The following is a 13513-nucleotide window of genomic DNA, read 5'->3' as shown; positions in this document are numbered from 1 at the left end:
TTAGGTTCGTTAAGACCATGAAATGAAGTCATTTTTAGCGGGCCTTTAACCCTTCCAATATCTGCTTGTAGAGTTAAATTAATAACAATTCGTTGACCAAGCAACCGCAAAGTTTCATTTCCCATTCCACAACACAACAGCTCTCCCATATTATTTATAATCAAAGTCCAAATGCGTTGAAATTGCAGTCAAGTAAGTAGATTTTCCGCCTATTCCGCCACTTGTGTCCGGCTCCAAAACTGGTTGCGAACTTAGTTGGAGAGGCTATGAGTGCTAGTCTCCGTGAAAAATGATTGAATTACAGTAGCCACAGGCCACAGGCGGGACAAGAATTCAGGCTACACAAAAAGAAACATTTATATAAATATATACAAAATATTGAAAGGAAAAACAATACTTTTGGCTGAGGAATTACTTGATTTCAGAGCCTCAATATGCCATGTTATATGTTTAAGAAATAAAAATTGTTATTAAAAACCAATAGTGTTTTTTATATCCCATATCGTAGTATGAGTTTGGCTTGTTAGCCTAGTTTTTTTTCGAGTGTACATAGCTAACGCCAAGCGGCAAAGGAAAGAGATGAGGAAGGCCGGACACAGGCCAAAGACATCACAGCATGCTGAGAGGAGAGCCACAACTGGTTTTTTATTTACTATTATTTTTATGTTTTGTGTTCTTTCATTCGTTTATTTTGTAATGTTTTTAATAATTATTCAAGTTGAGCTAGAGACGACCTTAGGATAGGGTTCTGTCCACTGCGTGGGTTCTTGTGAAAGAAGGAATTAGACAAACAATTTAAATTCAAAACCAACATAAGTTAAAATTTAAATTTACAGAAGTCAGTGAATAGAAATAGGAATATAATGGCTCGAAAGAAGAGAAGTGAAGTGTAAATTGTTTAACTTAATATTTTTTATGAATATTTTTCTTTGACACCCTTTTTTCGCCTTTGCAAAATTCCCTCTTTGTTAGATTCCAATTAAATCACTTCAAACCGTATCATCTTCCACTTCAATCCACTGAAATCAGAGCTGAGAAAAAAAGAACCTCAACTGCACTCAGTAACTTTTTTCGAACTTAATTAAAAGCCAGCAGCGACGACAAACTGGGGGAATCACCGAGCAGGCAACGGACAGAAAATAACATTGAAGATAGGGTTTATTTTTTTATTATTTTTTTTAGAGGGCGGAACGGTTGAAAGACAACTGGCAACGTCCTTGAGTTGCCAGACACACATTCTGATGCACACACACACACTAAAGAGACAGACACTCGACAAGTTCCGACGCCCCATCTTTGTGGAAACTTTTGCTGCACTTGCCACTGCCACGCCTCGATCCGCAAAAACCGCCAGCCGGTACACACACCTGTGTGTGTACCTGTAACCAAACCCCCCACTCTCTGTGTGTGTTTGTGAAATGCACTTAAAAGGCAGAAGCTTGCAATAATATCAAATGACAGCTGAAAAACATCTAGAAGCATTAAACCTCCTTTTTCACTCCTCACTTCTCTTCATTTGGAAAACGGCAACAGTTGTTTTGGACATTTTTTCAAGACACAAATCGACCTTGTCCCAGTTGAAAATGTAAGACAAATAATAGGTAAAAGCAGCTATAACTCAACTATCAAAAAAACAAATTATAAATATGTAATTAAACATATTAACTTAGTAAGATATTAAATTTTCTTTAAGAATATAATGAAAATAAACAAAAAAACCCCATATTATGACTGCTTTATTGACCGGTTTGTTGAGGTGCCAATAAAATCAACCTTTTTAAAAGTAGTCAAGTGAGTTTTTCGGCTACTAATTTTAATTAAGAACCTTCGCTCTACCATTCCCTCCTCATTTTGTAAAATTTACACACCATTTATTAAGTTCAAGTTTAATATATGTCCCACACAAAAACAGGAAATATTTGCGCAAACTAAAATTAACATAATCATAATACACTATATGGGTGTATATATTTTTATGTTTTTGTTGTGGCCTTTGTAGTTCACGCTTGAAGAAATTAATATTGGGCAATTGAAAATAAAATAACCTCCAAAAGAGACGGACGACGAATAGGAAAAAAGCTTCCCCAAAAACCCCAACTCTAGACAGAATGAGAAGCTAATGGAACTTGTTTTCAGCCAGGTAAAGAAAGAGGTAAGAGAAGAAAGCATCTCAGATTTTCTCACAGTTAAAACGGCAAAAATGTCGTAAGTGTAAACTTCACACGAAGAAAATGCTTACTTACAAGAGCCGCCGAGTGGGAAAAGTTAAGGCATTGTGACTACCAAAAGTTCATTTGAATATTTAGGTGTTCCATTAACGGCATCGCCACCTAGAGACGTCTTGGGAATGTTGCTAAGTAAAGGTTATTAATACAAATCGAAGAAATAATGAAAATAGATTAGTTCTTGGAAGCTAATTACTCTTTCTTGAAAACAAAAAAGCAAATTCCCCTTCAACTATCTCCTAAACCAATAAATTTTTTAAGTACACCGATAAAGTATACACACAATTTACAAGCCTTATCTAAGACTCTATAACGATCTTATCGATATCTTTTTGCACTTAAAACATTTAGTCATATACACAATTTGTTCATTCCTAGAACCTAACTTTATGGGCATTTGTACCCAGGTAAGATAAGAGAGGTTCGAACAAAAGAAAAAAAAAGCTATTAAAAAAACAAAAGCAAGCAGCTTGAAATCAAACAATGGAAATAAAAAATAATAATAATAACAAACCGAACCCAGCAGCAGCTTTGGTGATATTGGAGAGAATGTGTGACGGTTTCCTTTTGATAAAGACGAAACGAGATAACAGGAAAGACAGTGTACCCGGTAATGATAAGGTAATACGAAAATCGTTTGATTATACACACAGCCTAATCTCTTTTTCTCTTGGCTGATAAGATTCCAAAAATACAAATTAATCCCCAGTGAGCATTTAACAAACCGAAACGACCTTGGCTAATAAAAATGCACAATCGAATTTTGAATATTCAGAGGAGAGACAACAAAGAGCAGAAAGAAACACCAGACACAGGCAAAAATTTACTCAGACAACCCTACACATATTTTATGTTAATGCGAAATGATTTCCAAAAAAAACTTTAAAGCAATTAGAGCAAAACCAAAATAAAAGACCCAAAAACTTGTTTCCAGTTTTCAGTTTGCGAGTGCAAAAGCACTGAAAAGCAACAAACAATGAATTGGAATTCGAATTTCAAATAAAATTTAAATAAGCTAACGAGAGGTTAGAGCGGAAAAAGACTGATCATTCGAACAAGAGAAACGAATAAATAGCAAACTAACTTTGAAGCTGACAAATTCAGTCCAGAGCTGGGGCTTGTATAGAATAGAAATCTAATGAAATGAAAGTAATTTGAATTGAGTTTAGATCTCTAATTTAATTTTGGGTTAAAGGAAAGAAATAAAGAGAGACATTAGAGGGGGAAATTGAGTGTTCAAGTAACAAAGATAAAGATATTAAAACCCCAAATAGGAAAGGCTAAATTACCTGAAATAACTTCTTGTTCTCAAGTCTTACAAGCACATTAAGATTGAAAAGTAACACAAAGTTAAGATCAACTTATAAATATTCATAACCAGAGTAATACTGATATAATATTCGGTTCTTCTCCCTTTCTTTAATTTTACAACTCTTATGAATAATATAGTATCTTTTCTATTTCAAACCGGAACCAAGACAAGCACGCGCTTCCGCTGATATCGCTCAGAATTCAAGCGTAACGCCACCCAACGGAAGCGGTATGAAATGAAGAAGAAACTGACTTTGCCGCTCTCTGAAACACTTTTTTTATATCAGACATACAAAAAGCTAAAAATATACAACGAATCAACAAAAATAAGAGAGAGAGAGAGAGAGAGAGAGGGAGAGGGGAGCACATGATATTTCAAAATACCAAGGCGCAGGCGGCGGGAATGCTTGGGGTTCGCCAAAAATGCAAATTAGTGTAGGGACTTCGAGTGCAGTGAGCGTTGAATCGCCAGATGTTTGCCTGTCGTGTAGTGCAGTGTAAACGGTTGCCTTTTCTTTTAAAGTTCAGCGCCCCCTTAAAACGGGGGAGAAAGGTGTGAGGAGGGGCGCCCAGTACAGTATAATGTGAAAAAAAACTTTCAGGTAGTTTAACCATAACGTAACGTAACACACTCACAGAGGGGGACCAAGGAAGAAATGTTGACCCACAAACAAAATAATTGATTTTACCCAAAACCCCCCACCAAAAAATGAAACCATTCCACCTATGGTCCACTCTTTGAAAATTCCTTTTTTTTATAATTTGCATGTCAACCCCCGAAAGTTGTTACACCTGTCCAACAGATCGGGAACGGGCACGAGCTCAGGCGATTCCTGGAAGCAAACGAGGAGTGTCGCCCACAGGTAAATGAATGAATGTGGTGGTTTTTCCCCACTCTTCATCGTCACGGGGAATCCCCCCTTCCTTGCTCTAGAGCGGGGAAAAACTCATTTGACGCGTGGTCGGCACACGACAGGCAAACAAACTGAACTAATTTGCTGTTTAAACATCACAAAGTTGTTGTAGAAAATCAATAAGCTGTTGTTTGTGGTGTTTGCCATGGTTTGGGGTGGTTTGTCGTCCTCCTAAGCGATGTCAAGGAAATACCAAGTGACTTGTTTTGCCTTTGAGGCAACGCAACGCAACACAAACGCAACGGAAAGGAAAAGCAGAAAATGTAGCATTCACACGGAAGTCGGAAGCACTTTTTCCACCTGCCAGCCAAAGATGATGCAAGTTATGTTGAGGCGTTCATAATGAGCTTCAGGTTGATGATAGCCAAATGACTACCAAAGAGACTGTCAAGTGGGTTGATAAGGAAAGATGGAATGTAAAGGGAAACCAATTCAAATACTCTTAAAAACATAAAGAGGATGATACAAGGATTACCTCACATGAGGATTTAAAAAGCTTATCTAAAAATTGGTTACTTTTTCTATTAAAATATATACGCGCAGCAGTAAAAAGTATATCTATTCAAGTGCCAGAAACCCACTTTAATAATTATAATAACAATAGCATTCTACGCCCACACATTCGCCACTTTATTTTCGGTTTATATAAACAATTCGACCGAAAAAAGGCCAATAATTTCGTTCGATATGTACACATTTACTATGTACATATATGAATACAACGAAAAACTGTGAAAAGAAAGCAATTCTCAAGAAAGTCGAAGACTGAGAAATGTATGTATATGCCAAGGAGATACTCCAGCTGTTCTTTCTCCTCCATCTTATGTTTCATCAGCGAGCTTCTTTCAGCAAACTAACGAAAAAAAAGCTATAAGCTATGAACTTGAATTGCAAAGAGACAGAGGGGAAACACAAACACAAATACGTGTAGAATCCAAAGATACTTAGATACATTGCGGGCATAGGGAGAATTGTTCGCTTTGCTTTCCATCTTCTTAGCGACATTCAAATCGCCAAATGTTGTCCGACTGGTTCCACAAGCTCTGGGGCACCTTCCTCCTCCTCCCCCTTTTCCATACCATCCTCATCTCCATCTGGCCGTACCATTTCTTCTCCCTAACTGGCCCTGGGAACTGGGTTGCTCCAAGAGCTTTGAACCCCTTTCTAGGGAATTAATACTGCAACGATTTGTACAACTAAATATCTGTATCTGTTTGCTGTCCTAGTCGATTGTCATTCGAGCATTTGAGAGCAAAGTAATTAAGCAATTTAATTGCAACAAACCAACCCGGCGTCGGTCCTGGTCTACAAATTGATCTTTTCCGGCAAATGATAAATGCCGTCCAGGGTTTGATTGAACTGCAAGCTGATAGCAAGGCTAAACTTCCAGAGGGATCTAGTAAAGAACGTTAATTTAAGTTAGTTAGTTAATTTAAGAGAGTTTTAGATTCATGTCTCGACATTCTAGGGCTATCATTTTAGTTAATATGTTTATTATTTAAAAGCCCATTATGTAAACTCACGTTTACCCTTATAGGGGGCCCACTAAATCAACTGGTTAAAGGATTACGATAACAAGCCAGCAGTTGCTCTACTAAAACATATAGAATTTCCACTTGTACCATATAGAAAAACCAAACTGTAAAACTCTGGTTCTGCTAAGCGTGTTATGATGTGTTGTGCGCCCACATGCAAGTGAAAAATTTGAATTTAATTGAATGCATCCTCATTAGAGAGCCGCAGACGAAGTCATATTCCTGAACGACCAATTCAGGGTTGTCCTCCCCTGTTTAACCTCATTGGTGCGCTGATTTGATTTGATTATCGCAACATTTTTCGCACTCGCCACCCAGTTTTTGGTTACGGAATGGAGGAAATGCCATAGCATACCGCCGGGCAAATTGAATTGCTCATTTCAAGCTCAGATGCCCCAGACAAGGCCCCAGGGCAAGGCGTCCTCGAGTCGAAGCCCGAGCCAAAAAGCCTTTCGGAGCTGTCTGCCTCCTCGATGTTCTCGATGCTATTTATAGCGCTATTTCCTCCAATGAACATAACATATTTTACAAAGTTAAGCGCGTGGATTGAGAAGGTCTCATCGCATATGTGACGGGGATTTGTTTTTTAGGCTTTGGTATGCATGACAAATTAGGCAGAAATTGCCAATGCCTGCCACGTTTTTAAAAATGCTGCAGGAAATGGCAGTTTCTATAAATTTAGAAACGAATTGCGAATGAAAAGCAAGGGGAATCGATAGATAAAATCTATATGTAAATGATTTTCCGTTTAAAACGTATGAGAAAGCACAAGATTAAAATGTACATTGTATGTGCATTTATTCTGTTCAATAAATTTTCAGGAATTGCATGTGATTTAATTAAAATGTTCAGTAAGAAAAATATACATTTTATTAAATTCGGTAAATTATAAGAAGTGTAGGAACATTTTGCCATATGTCTTATATTGTTGAAGACCAATTCAAGCTAAAATTTGACTCTAAAAGAAACTCTTTTATATTTTCCAATAACAAAACTTTAATTAACAAAGTTCTCTTGCTTTGACTTACCTATTAAATTAGGAGAAACACCCGCGCGCACCCACTGAGTTGTGCATAGAGAATTTCCAATTTCGGGGGCGTTGCAAGCAGCTGATTATTCGATGGAGGCGAGACACAGACAAGCGAAAATCAAATATTAAACACACTTTTGCACAAACAAAAGACAGCGGTGGCGACAACAACAAATAGCTCAGCAGCAGCGGTGCAGCGAAGGCAATTTTCAAATTGTTAATGCGATAAAAAAAAGGGCAACAACAACAACAGCAGCATAAAATCGAACAAGGTGGCAGCGCCAATGTAACAACAGCGACAACGAAACACAATAACTGCCTCGAAAGGGCGTCGTACGTCGTTTGCTTTAATTGTTTTTGCAAAAATACGTATTCTTGTTGTTGTTTTAACTGCTGTTTTAACAATTATTGAAATACAATTTAGCTGCAAAGAGTTATGAGCTGAGAGTGTACGATTTCAGACACACGCTGCTGCTGCTGCTACAGCTATTGTTGTTGTTGTTACTGCCGCTGGTTTTTCCACTTCCACTTTGCGAAGCGAGTTAGAGAGAGAGAGGGAGAGAAGGCAGGGGTGCAAGAGAACGTAAGAGCGAGAGGAAGAAGAGATGAGCACCCCCCGCACAACAAACACAGTTTTGTTCTTTTTTTCTTCCTCTTTTTCTTCTTCAGCTCTGCGATTTCGTCGCATTTTGCAAAATTTCGGTTTGAACACGAATGCGATTGTATAAATTCTTCTCTGTTTGATTTGGCAGCACTTTAATTAACATTTTTCTGGTGAAAAGCACTCACACCAACGCACTGTAGCACTCAAAACACGCACGTAAACGACGCTGCTTACCAAAACGCAATAACAACAACGGCCACGACTTTGATTGATTTGCTGGATTTAGTGCGAGCTCCACTCGCCACTTAGTTATTTGCTCGGCTCAACTGGCGATTGTACAGTAACTTTGCATTTGTTTAATTGGAATTGTTTAATGCGCCACCCACGACCGAACGAAATTTTGAGCGAAATATGATAGAGGTGCGCAAAACTTGTAATCGATGATTTGCACCTCTTAGATAGAGCTGGGGAAGATTCGATTTCACTATCGATTTCCTTTTTGCACTATCGATGTTTTGACATGTTTGTGTTATTTTTACACGCGTAGATACTCATTTTACATACATGAGGTAGAATTCTCGCCTTTCGGTTAGAATTCTAATGTAAGAAAGTAAAGTTCATTAACAGATCTGCTCCCATGTGCTCGAAGTAAGCGTAAATTAACAATTTTCTCGTGAGCGTGTAAATAAGGGCGAAATGTAAGCTATTTGAGACAGGGTTTAAAAAATGTGATACTTAAATCAATCGATAACACATTACAAGACCTTACTATCGTATCGATATGGCGATACATCGATATTTTTACTTCCCGAGAAGAGGAATGGCGCGTAATTTCTTAATCACTTAAGTTAACTACCATTAACTGATTAAGAGTTTAATTAACCCTTATTTATATTTTAACAAATGCCGACCTATTGATTTAATTAATAAAATAGAAAGTTATCGAATTTTTTTCTAAAAGCCATGGCTTTAAGCCAATTGCCATAATTGTTATGGGCTGCATAAATTGTTGTAGGCCTTAAAGGTACAACTAATATTATTCTAGATAAATATAAAAAACAATGTCAATTTAAATACATTATTTGTGCAATCTTTTGTTTGAATTCCGCAATAAATGGTTAACCAAGTTATCAATAGAATCAAGAAATTGTTAATTTTAGTTTATAATCATTTATTTACAGAACCGATTTTTGCTTAACAAAGTACTCCGAACAATTGAGGTGTACGTACAGTACGGCTGCCGCCAGACGGGCTTGCAGCTCCTGCTGACTGAGATCGTGGGCCCATTCCACACGTCCCCAGAACTTGAGCTGGTACTCCTCCTCCAGCCGCGCCAAGGCCACCGCCTTTTCTACCGGCAACATCCGCTCGATGACGGCACAGGCCAAAATAATTGATTTAAGGGTGTCCACCGCGAAGATGAAGCCTAAAAGAAACGAGGATATGCTTGAAAATATGCGTAGAGAAACCCTAAACAGAATAAATGTTACCATGCAGCGTATCCAGGCTGTAGGAGTGTAAATGCTTGGCAATTTTCATCTTGTCCTGCTCGCTGACCTGCGGCGGAGTGATGTTAAGGGTCTTCTGCAGGTTCGTCTCGTAGCGCTGATTAAACCACGCAATCACCGGGTCCCACTCGTTCAGCTGCAGGTCCTGTAGGTCTTTCTCGTCCTGCAACGGATAAGGATTAGTGGACAATTGACAGTGTGTGATTGAAATGCTTCCACTTACATCATACTGGAACAGAACCGTGTCGGTCGGGATAAAGTTCAGCAGGTAGTTGACCATGTCCAGCTTGGTGAGATTGTTGGGGTTGTCGATAGCCGTAAAGCAGAGCGCGGAGAGGTGCATCCGGGAACGCTCGATGTGCTCTTTCTGTGCGTCAAACTCTGTGGCCACGGCGATGGCCAGCGGTTCGCTCCGCACTACGAATGGTGTGCCTTTGGGCGTCTTTAGCTTCCGGTGATCTAGCACCACCTCGTAACCCGCGTCGCTGCTTAGCACAGACGTCTTCTTGTAGAATCTCTTCGGCGGCGTGGCTGAAGAACAGAGCGCCGGCTTGTTATGAAATATGTGTCCAGGTGTGGAGGCCGGATTCTGCTCTTACCGTAGGCGCGCACTGTGATCCGGGCAGCGGACGCTTGCAACTGGCTGCAGCTGCCCAGCCGCAAGGCGCGGATGGCACTCTGCATTAGTTTTCCATTCATTTTGCAAGGAAAATCTCTTTTTGGGTAGCTTTTTATGGAATTTCGTAAGTTGGTTGGGCTCAAAACATCTGTTTAATTATCGATACTATCAATGTTCAAAACAGTGTTGTTAAATGCAAAATTGCATAAGTACTGCAAAACGTCGTAGGCTCTTGGTATGTTCAAAAAATACTAAAAATATATTTTTCCTGTGGGCTTGGGGTCATACAAAAATACCGTTAGATTTGAAAACTTCAAATTGTTAAAGCCTTATAAAGTAGGAATTGCTGGAAAAAAAGGAAAGGAATAAACACTTTTTTTTAGTGGAAAAATTTTAAAATCATTTTTTACATCTTCTTTTTTTAGGTTTGTTTGATTTTTTGCAATTATATATTAGTTTATTAAGAAAAGAAATGCTTTATGCCATTGAAGAAGTATAAAATTGGGCTTAGTTCCGACGACGACAACTGCGTTCGCAGTGATCCTTGGAGCAATAGCGATTGCTGTTGCCATGACAGCCTCGATAGGACATCCTTAGGCATTCCCTAGTGGCTCGGTTATAGTACCACATCACAGGATTGGGTTCAGGATCGCAACCATGGGCATGGTGAACTCCTTCGTTCCGTCCACCATCGCAGTCCTGGTGACCTGTGAATAATTCAATTTCGTTATGAAAATGAATTTGGGATAAAGTTAAGAGTGCAATTACCAGGACGGCCTCTACAATGGTCCTGCCCACATGTAAGGGCAACGTACAGGACGAGACAGGACAAAATCAAGAGAAATTTCATTTTAAATTAACACTCTTTCGGATAATCGAACTCAACTGATTTTTGAAATCCAAGACTTTGCTTTTATAGAACTATGTACAAAGACAATACTAATAAGATTTAAACAATAGCACGATCGCGAATATATCTGAAACAATGTCTTTTCCAGACTTTTCCTTTTTTCTTTTCCTCCTTGCACCTGAGCCTTACTCTGTGTTTTTTATAGTCTAAAGCCAGGTGTCCCAAACATATGGTTTCTTTATTTATTAATTGTGGCCAGAAACTTTGAATACACCTGTTCACGTGCGTATTTTTTTATAAACTTCGATGGACAAACAAATGTTTGTAAGTATACAAAAGACAAGTTAAGATAAGTAATATCTAGATCAAATCGGCTGCAGAAATTTTATCATAGCTAAGCACTGACTTTCCTGGAGGAAAGCTCTCTAGAAAAAATATAATCTAAACACTTGTATGTTCTAGTGAGCAAACATTTTTTCATATTATTTTGAAATAATTGTCAAAAATTCATATTTTGTTGTCGGTCCTGTCCCAATTTTGTTTTGTTTTCATAAATGTGCAGTTAAAGAGACACAGAAACAGAGCTATGGATCGTTCCAACATCCGGGAATCAAAAAGCTTCGAGGAAAATGAGGCAAACATGCACACCATGAAAACAATCCACAGCTTGGATGAAATGTACAAAACCTATGTACCTCCAACAGCAGCAGCAAAAAATGAAAAACCTGCGCCCCCATCAATATTGAAAAACCCAAGCACCGAGAAAACCAAAAGTCCAAATTGTATTAGGCCAGTGGCTCGGAATCTAGCACCGCTCCTCTGTGCGACTCCCCTGCAGACCTATCAAATCTGTGGGCCAAGAGTTCAATTTTCCTGCATTCCCATTGTAGGCGGACGTCGACACCATAATGTGCTCACCAATCCTGTCCGGATTGCATCTGGACAAATTAACAGGAGGAGTGGAAATTGTTCATCGTTTGATAGCACCTTAAATGGAGGTAAGCTTAGAATAAAAACATGTCAGGACATAACTTCATTAGCGTCTCTTTTAGGCTCTCCCAGCTATGCCATACAAACAAACAATGTTACCTTCGCCGAGCCACAAATGTACAATGAATCGTTCTACTCCCAGAGTCCATACTATGGCGACCAAAACTTTTCCGGCTACTCAACTGGATTCAACTATCCCGGACTTCCGGACCAGTGTCAACAGCCGTATCCTTCCGATCAAAGATTTGACTATCAGCAGACATCCGTTGGCCCCGATTCCCGAGACTGTCCGACGAGGTACAACATCTTCAACGATAACTACTACAGATACACATCTCAGGAGGAGATTAAAAGCGTATGCTCCAGTAAATCCGTTTGCAGCCAGGGAGATAATCAACTGGTCAGCGATAATTGGGCAGGATTATCAAGTGATGGTTTTGGACAGGCTGCTGCCAACGGTTTGCGTCTAACTTCTTTTTGCACCGCGAAAAAGACACCACTAACTGGATTACTCAACGATACTCGCCCATGTCCTTTCAATGGCGCATCACATCAAATGGACTGCAGGACTTGCTCACCGAAGCCAAGCTGCGGCAGTTTAAAACGAAAACATCTCAAGGTTCGTATTGCAGGTGATACCTGTTCCAAGAGCTCTTCTCATGGGTCACTCCGAAGCACATGCTCAGGGACTTCCGGTTGCAGTGACCTGAAGCCATCGTGTTCATCCGATCGGGGATTCATTATGCCAGAACCAGACTGTCACATGACTTGTGATGAACCCGAAAATGATTGCTGTGATTCGGGACCTTCGTGCTGCCAGCCACAACTGACTTGTCCACCGATGATCTGCTGGAACGGCTGCGGCAATGGATGCAACACCAATCAATGTGATAACAATAACAATGGCTGCACGAACAATAGTTGCGTGAACAACAGTTGCATGGACAATTGTTGCATGAACACATACTGCATGAACGGTTGCTTCTTGAACGATGCACTCCAGGATTGCACCGTCTACCGGAGGGACTACAAGCCAGTCATGACTGTGTGCAACCATTTGTATCAACATTATGGCGGCTGCTGTTGGCAGGACTTGCCACTGGGCGGCGGATGCGGGCCCTGCGGCGGTTGCTCCTCCTGTGGCGGATATGGTCCCTTATCGAATTTACCACACTGCTTGCCATTTCCGGTTGATGGCAACCGTTATATACCTCCATCCGCCACCATGGATACCTGTAGCCGTCCATTTTGCGATCACTATGCGGAGGATCCTAATACCTGCAATTCTGGCATGCAGGGAGGTCCCCCCTGCGCTGGAAACTCCAGCCTCCTTGGATCTTGCTCATTGGAGGGCTCAAATACGCCATGTTGCGAAACAATGGAGTAAGTTGCTGTGTTGCCTGTCTTCCCAGTATAAACATTTATTTAACGTTTACTTTTCCTACAGTTGCATGCCACAACCCACAACCTGTGGCAGTATTTGCATACCACCACCTTGTGGCAGTATTTGCATACCACCACCTTGTGACAGTATTTGCATACCACCACCTTGTGGCAGTATTTAAGGAAAAGCACTGACGCAAGGATTGTGATTTTACCAATCTGAACAAAAAAATTCAAGAAGTCATTAGTACCGAATTGAAAAAAATATAATTTTGGAATATTTTGATATGCAACCTACAAATATATACCGAAGGAGCAACGGCTAACCATTAATACATTCTTTCAAAATCATATGACAATTATTTAAATATAATAAAATTCGAATTCAATTCGAAACAAAAGGGAACTTCTTGCTTTCTATAAATGTTCGTATTCTGAATAGATTTATAATTATTAAATAGCTAAAATGATTGGTTAAACTTACATTTAATGGGATGTCTTGTAAAGTTCCATTTATCAAACCCACAATTCCATTTTCAAATTG

General features: G+C 39.5%; 4 protein-coding genes across 15 annotated transcripts in view; 1 reads left to right on the top strand and 3 right to left on the bottom strand.

Moving 5' to 3' along the window:
- Positions 1 to 8108, bottom strand: part of LOC110182747 (uncharacterized) — a 41315-nt gene extending 33207 nt beyond the window's left edge. For 4 of the 12 annotated variants that reach the window (XM_020950848.2, XM_020950853.2, XM_086837257.1 and 1 more), the window contains exons 1-2: positions 7854 to 8108; positions 7014 to 7094 (exon numbers count right to left, since the gene is read on the bottom strand). The gene's annotated coding sequence lies outside the window, so the exon portion shown is untranslated. The remainder of the gene's footprint in view (positions 1 to 7013; positions 7095 to 7853) is intronic. The other 8 variants (XM_086837254.1, XM_086837258.1, XM_086837260.1 and 5 more) reach the window with 4 other exon arrangements.
- A 665-nt stretch (positions 8109 to 8773) lies between these two features.
- Positions 8774 to 9974, bottom strand: l(2)k14505 (ATP synthase mitochondrial F1 complex assembly factor 2 homolog l(2)k14505). Its single transcript, XM_020950830.2, has 4 exons — positions 9727 to 9974; positions 9351 to 9658; positions 9110 to 9290; positions 8774 to 9045 (listed from the first exon to the last, which is right to left on the bottom strand). Exons 1-4 carry the CDS (start codon positions 9824 to 9826, stop codon positions 8795 to 8797), a joined length of 840 nt encoding a protein of 279 aa, XP_020806489.1. The 5' UTR covers positions 9827 to 9974; the 3' UTR covers positions 8774 to 8794.
- A 224-nt stretch (positions 9975 to 10198) lies between these two features.
- Positions 10199 to 10884, bottom strand: LOC110182745 (kunitz-type serine protease inhibitor carinatin-1-like). The gene is made up of 2 exons (XM_020950846.2): positions 10515 to 10884; positions 10199 to 10453 (listed from the first exon to the last, which is right to left on the bottom strand). The coding sequence occupies exons 1-2, from the start codon at positions 10594 to 10596 to the stop codon at positions 10254 to 10256; spliced, it is 282 nt and encodes a 93-aa protein (XP_020806505.1). The 5' UTR covers positions 10597 to 10884; the 3' UTR covers positions 10199 to 10253.
- A 148-nt stretch (positions 10885 to 11032) lies between these two features.
- On the top strand, positions 11033 to 13375 carry LOC110182725 (uncharacterized). The gene is made up of 3 exons (XM_020950826.2): positions 11033 to 11594; positions 11649 to 12969; positions 13034 to 13375. Exons 1-3 carry the CDS (start codon positions 11183 to 11185, stop codon positions 13149 to 13151), a joined length of 1851 nt encoding a protein of 616 aa, XP_020806485.2. The 5' UTR covers positions 11033 to 11182; the 3' UTR covers positions 13152 to 13375.
- Positions 13376 to 13513: the final 138 nt, after the last annotated feature.

The sequence above is a fragment of the Drosophila serrata genome, unplaced genomic scaffold (assembly GCF_035046125.1).
Source record: "Drosophila serrata isolate PLE 108 unplaced genomic scaffold, ASM3504612v1 contig_302, whole genome shotgun sequence".
Taxonomy (NCBI): Eukaryota; Metazoa; Arthropoda; class Insecta; order Diptera; family Drosophilidae; genus Drosophila; species Drosophila serrata.
The sequence above is the reverse complement of the archived record's forward strand: the minus strand, read 5'-3'. Positions and strand labels throughout refer to the sequence as shown.

Excerpts from the sequence above, each read along its gene's own strand:
- LOC110182745 (XM_020950846.2), bottom strand. The coding sequence starts at position 10,596 with ATGAAATTTCTCTTGATTTTGTCCTGTCTCGTCCTGTACGTTGCCCTT. Across the intron at positions 10,454-10,514 it reads CCATTGTAGAGGCCGTCCTG|GTCACCAGGACTGCGATGGT; the intron begins GTAATTGCACTC and ends AATTATTCACAG.
- LOC110182725 (XM_020950826.2), top strand. The coding sequence starts at position 11,183 with ATGGATCGTTCCAACATCCGGGAATCAAAAAGCTTCGAGGAAAATGAG. Across the intron at positions 11,595-11,648 it reads TGATAGCACCTTAAATGGAG|GCTCTCCCAGCTATGCCATA; the intron begins GTAAGCTTAGAA and ends CGTCTCTTTTAG. Across the intron at positions 12,970-13,033 it reads CCATGTTGCGAAACAATGGA|TTGCATGCCACAACCCACAA; the intron begins GTAAGTTGCTGT and ends CTTTTCCTACAG.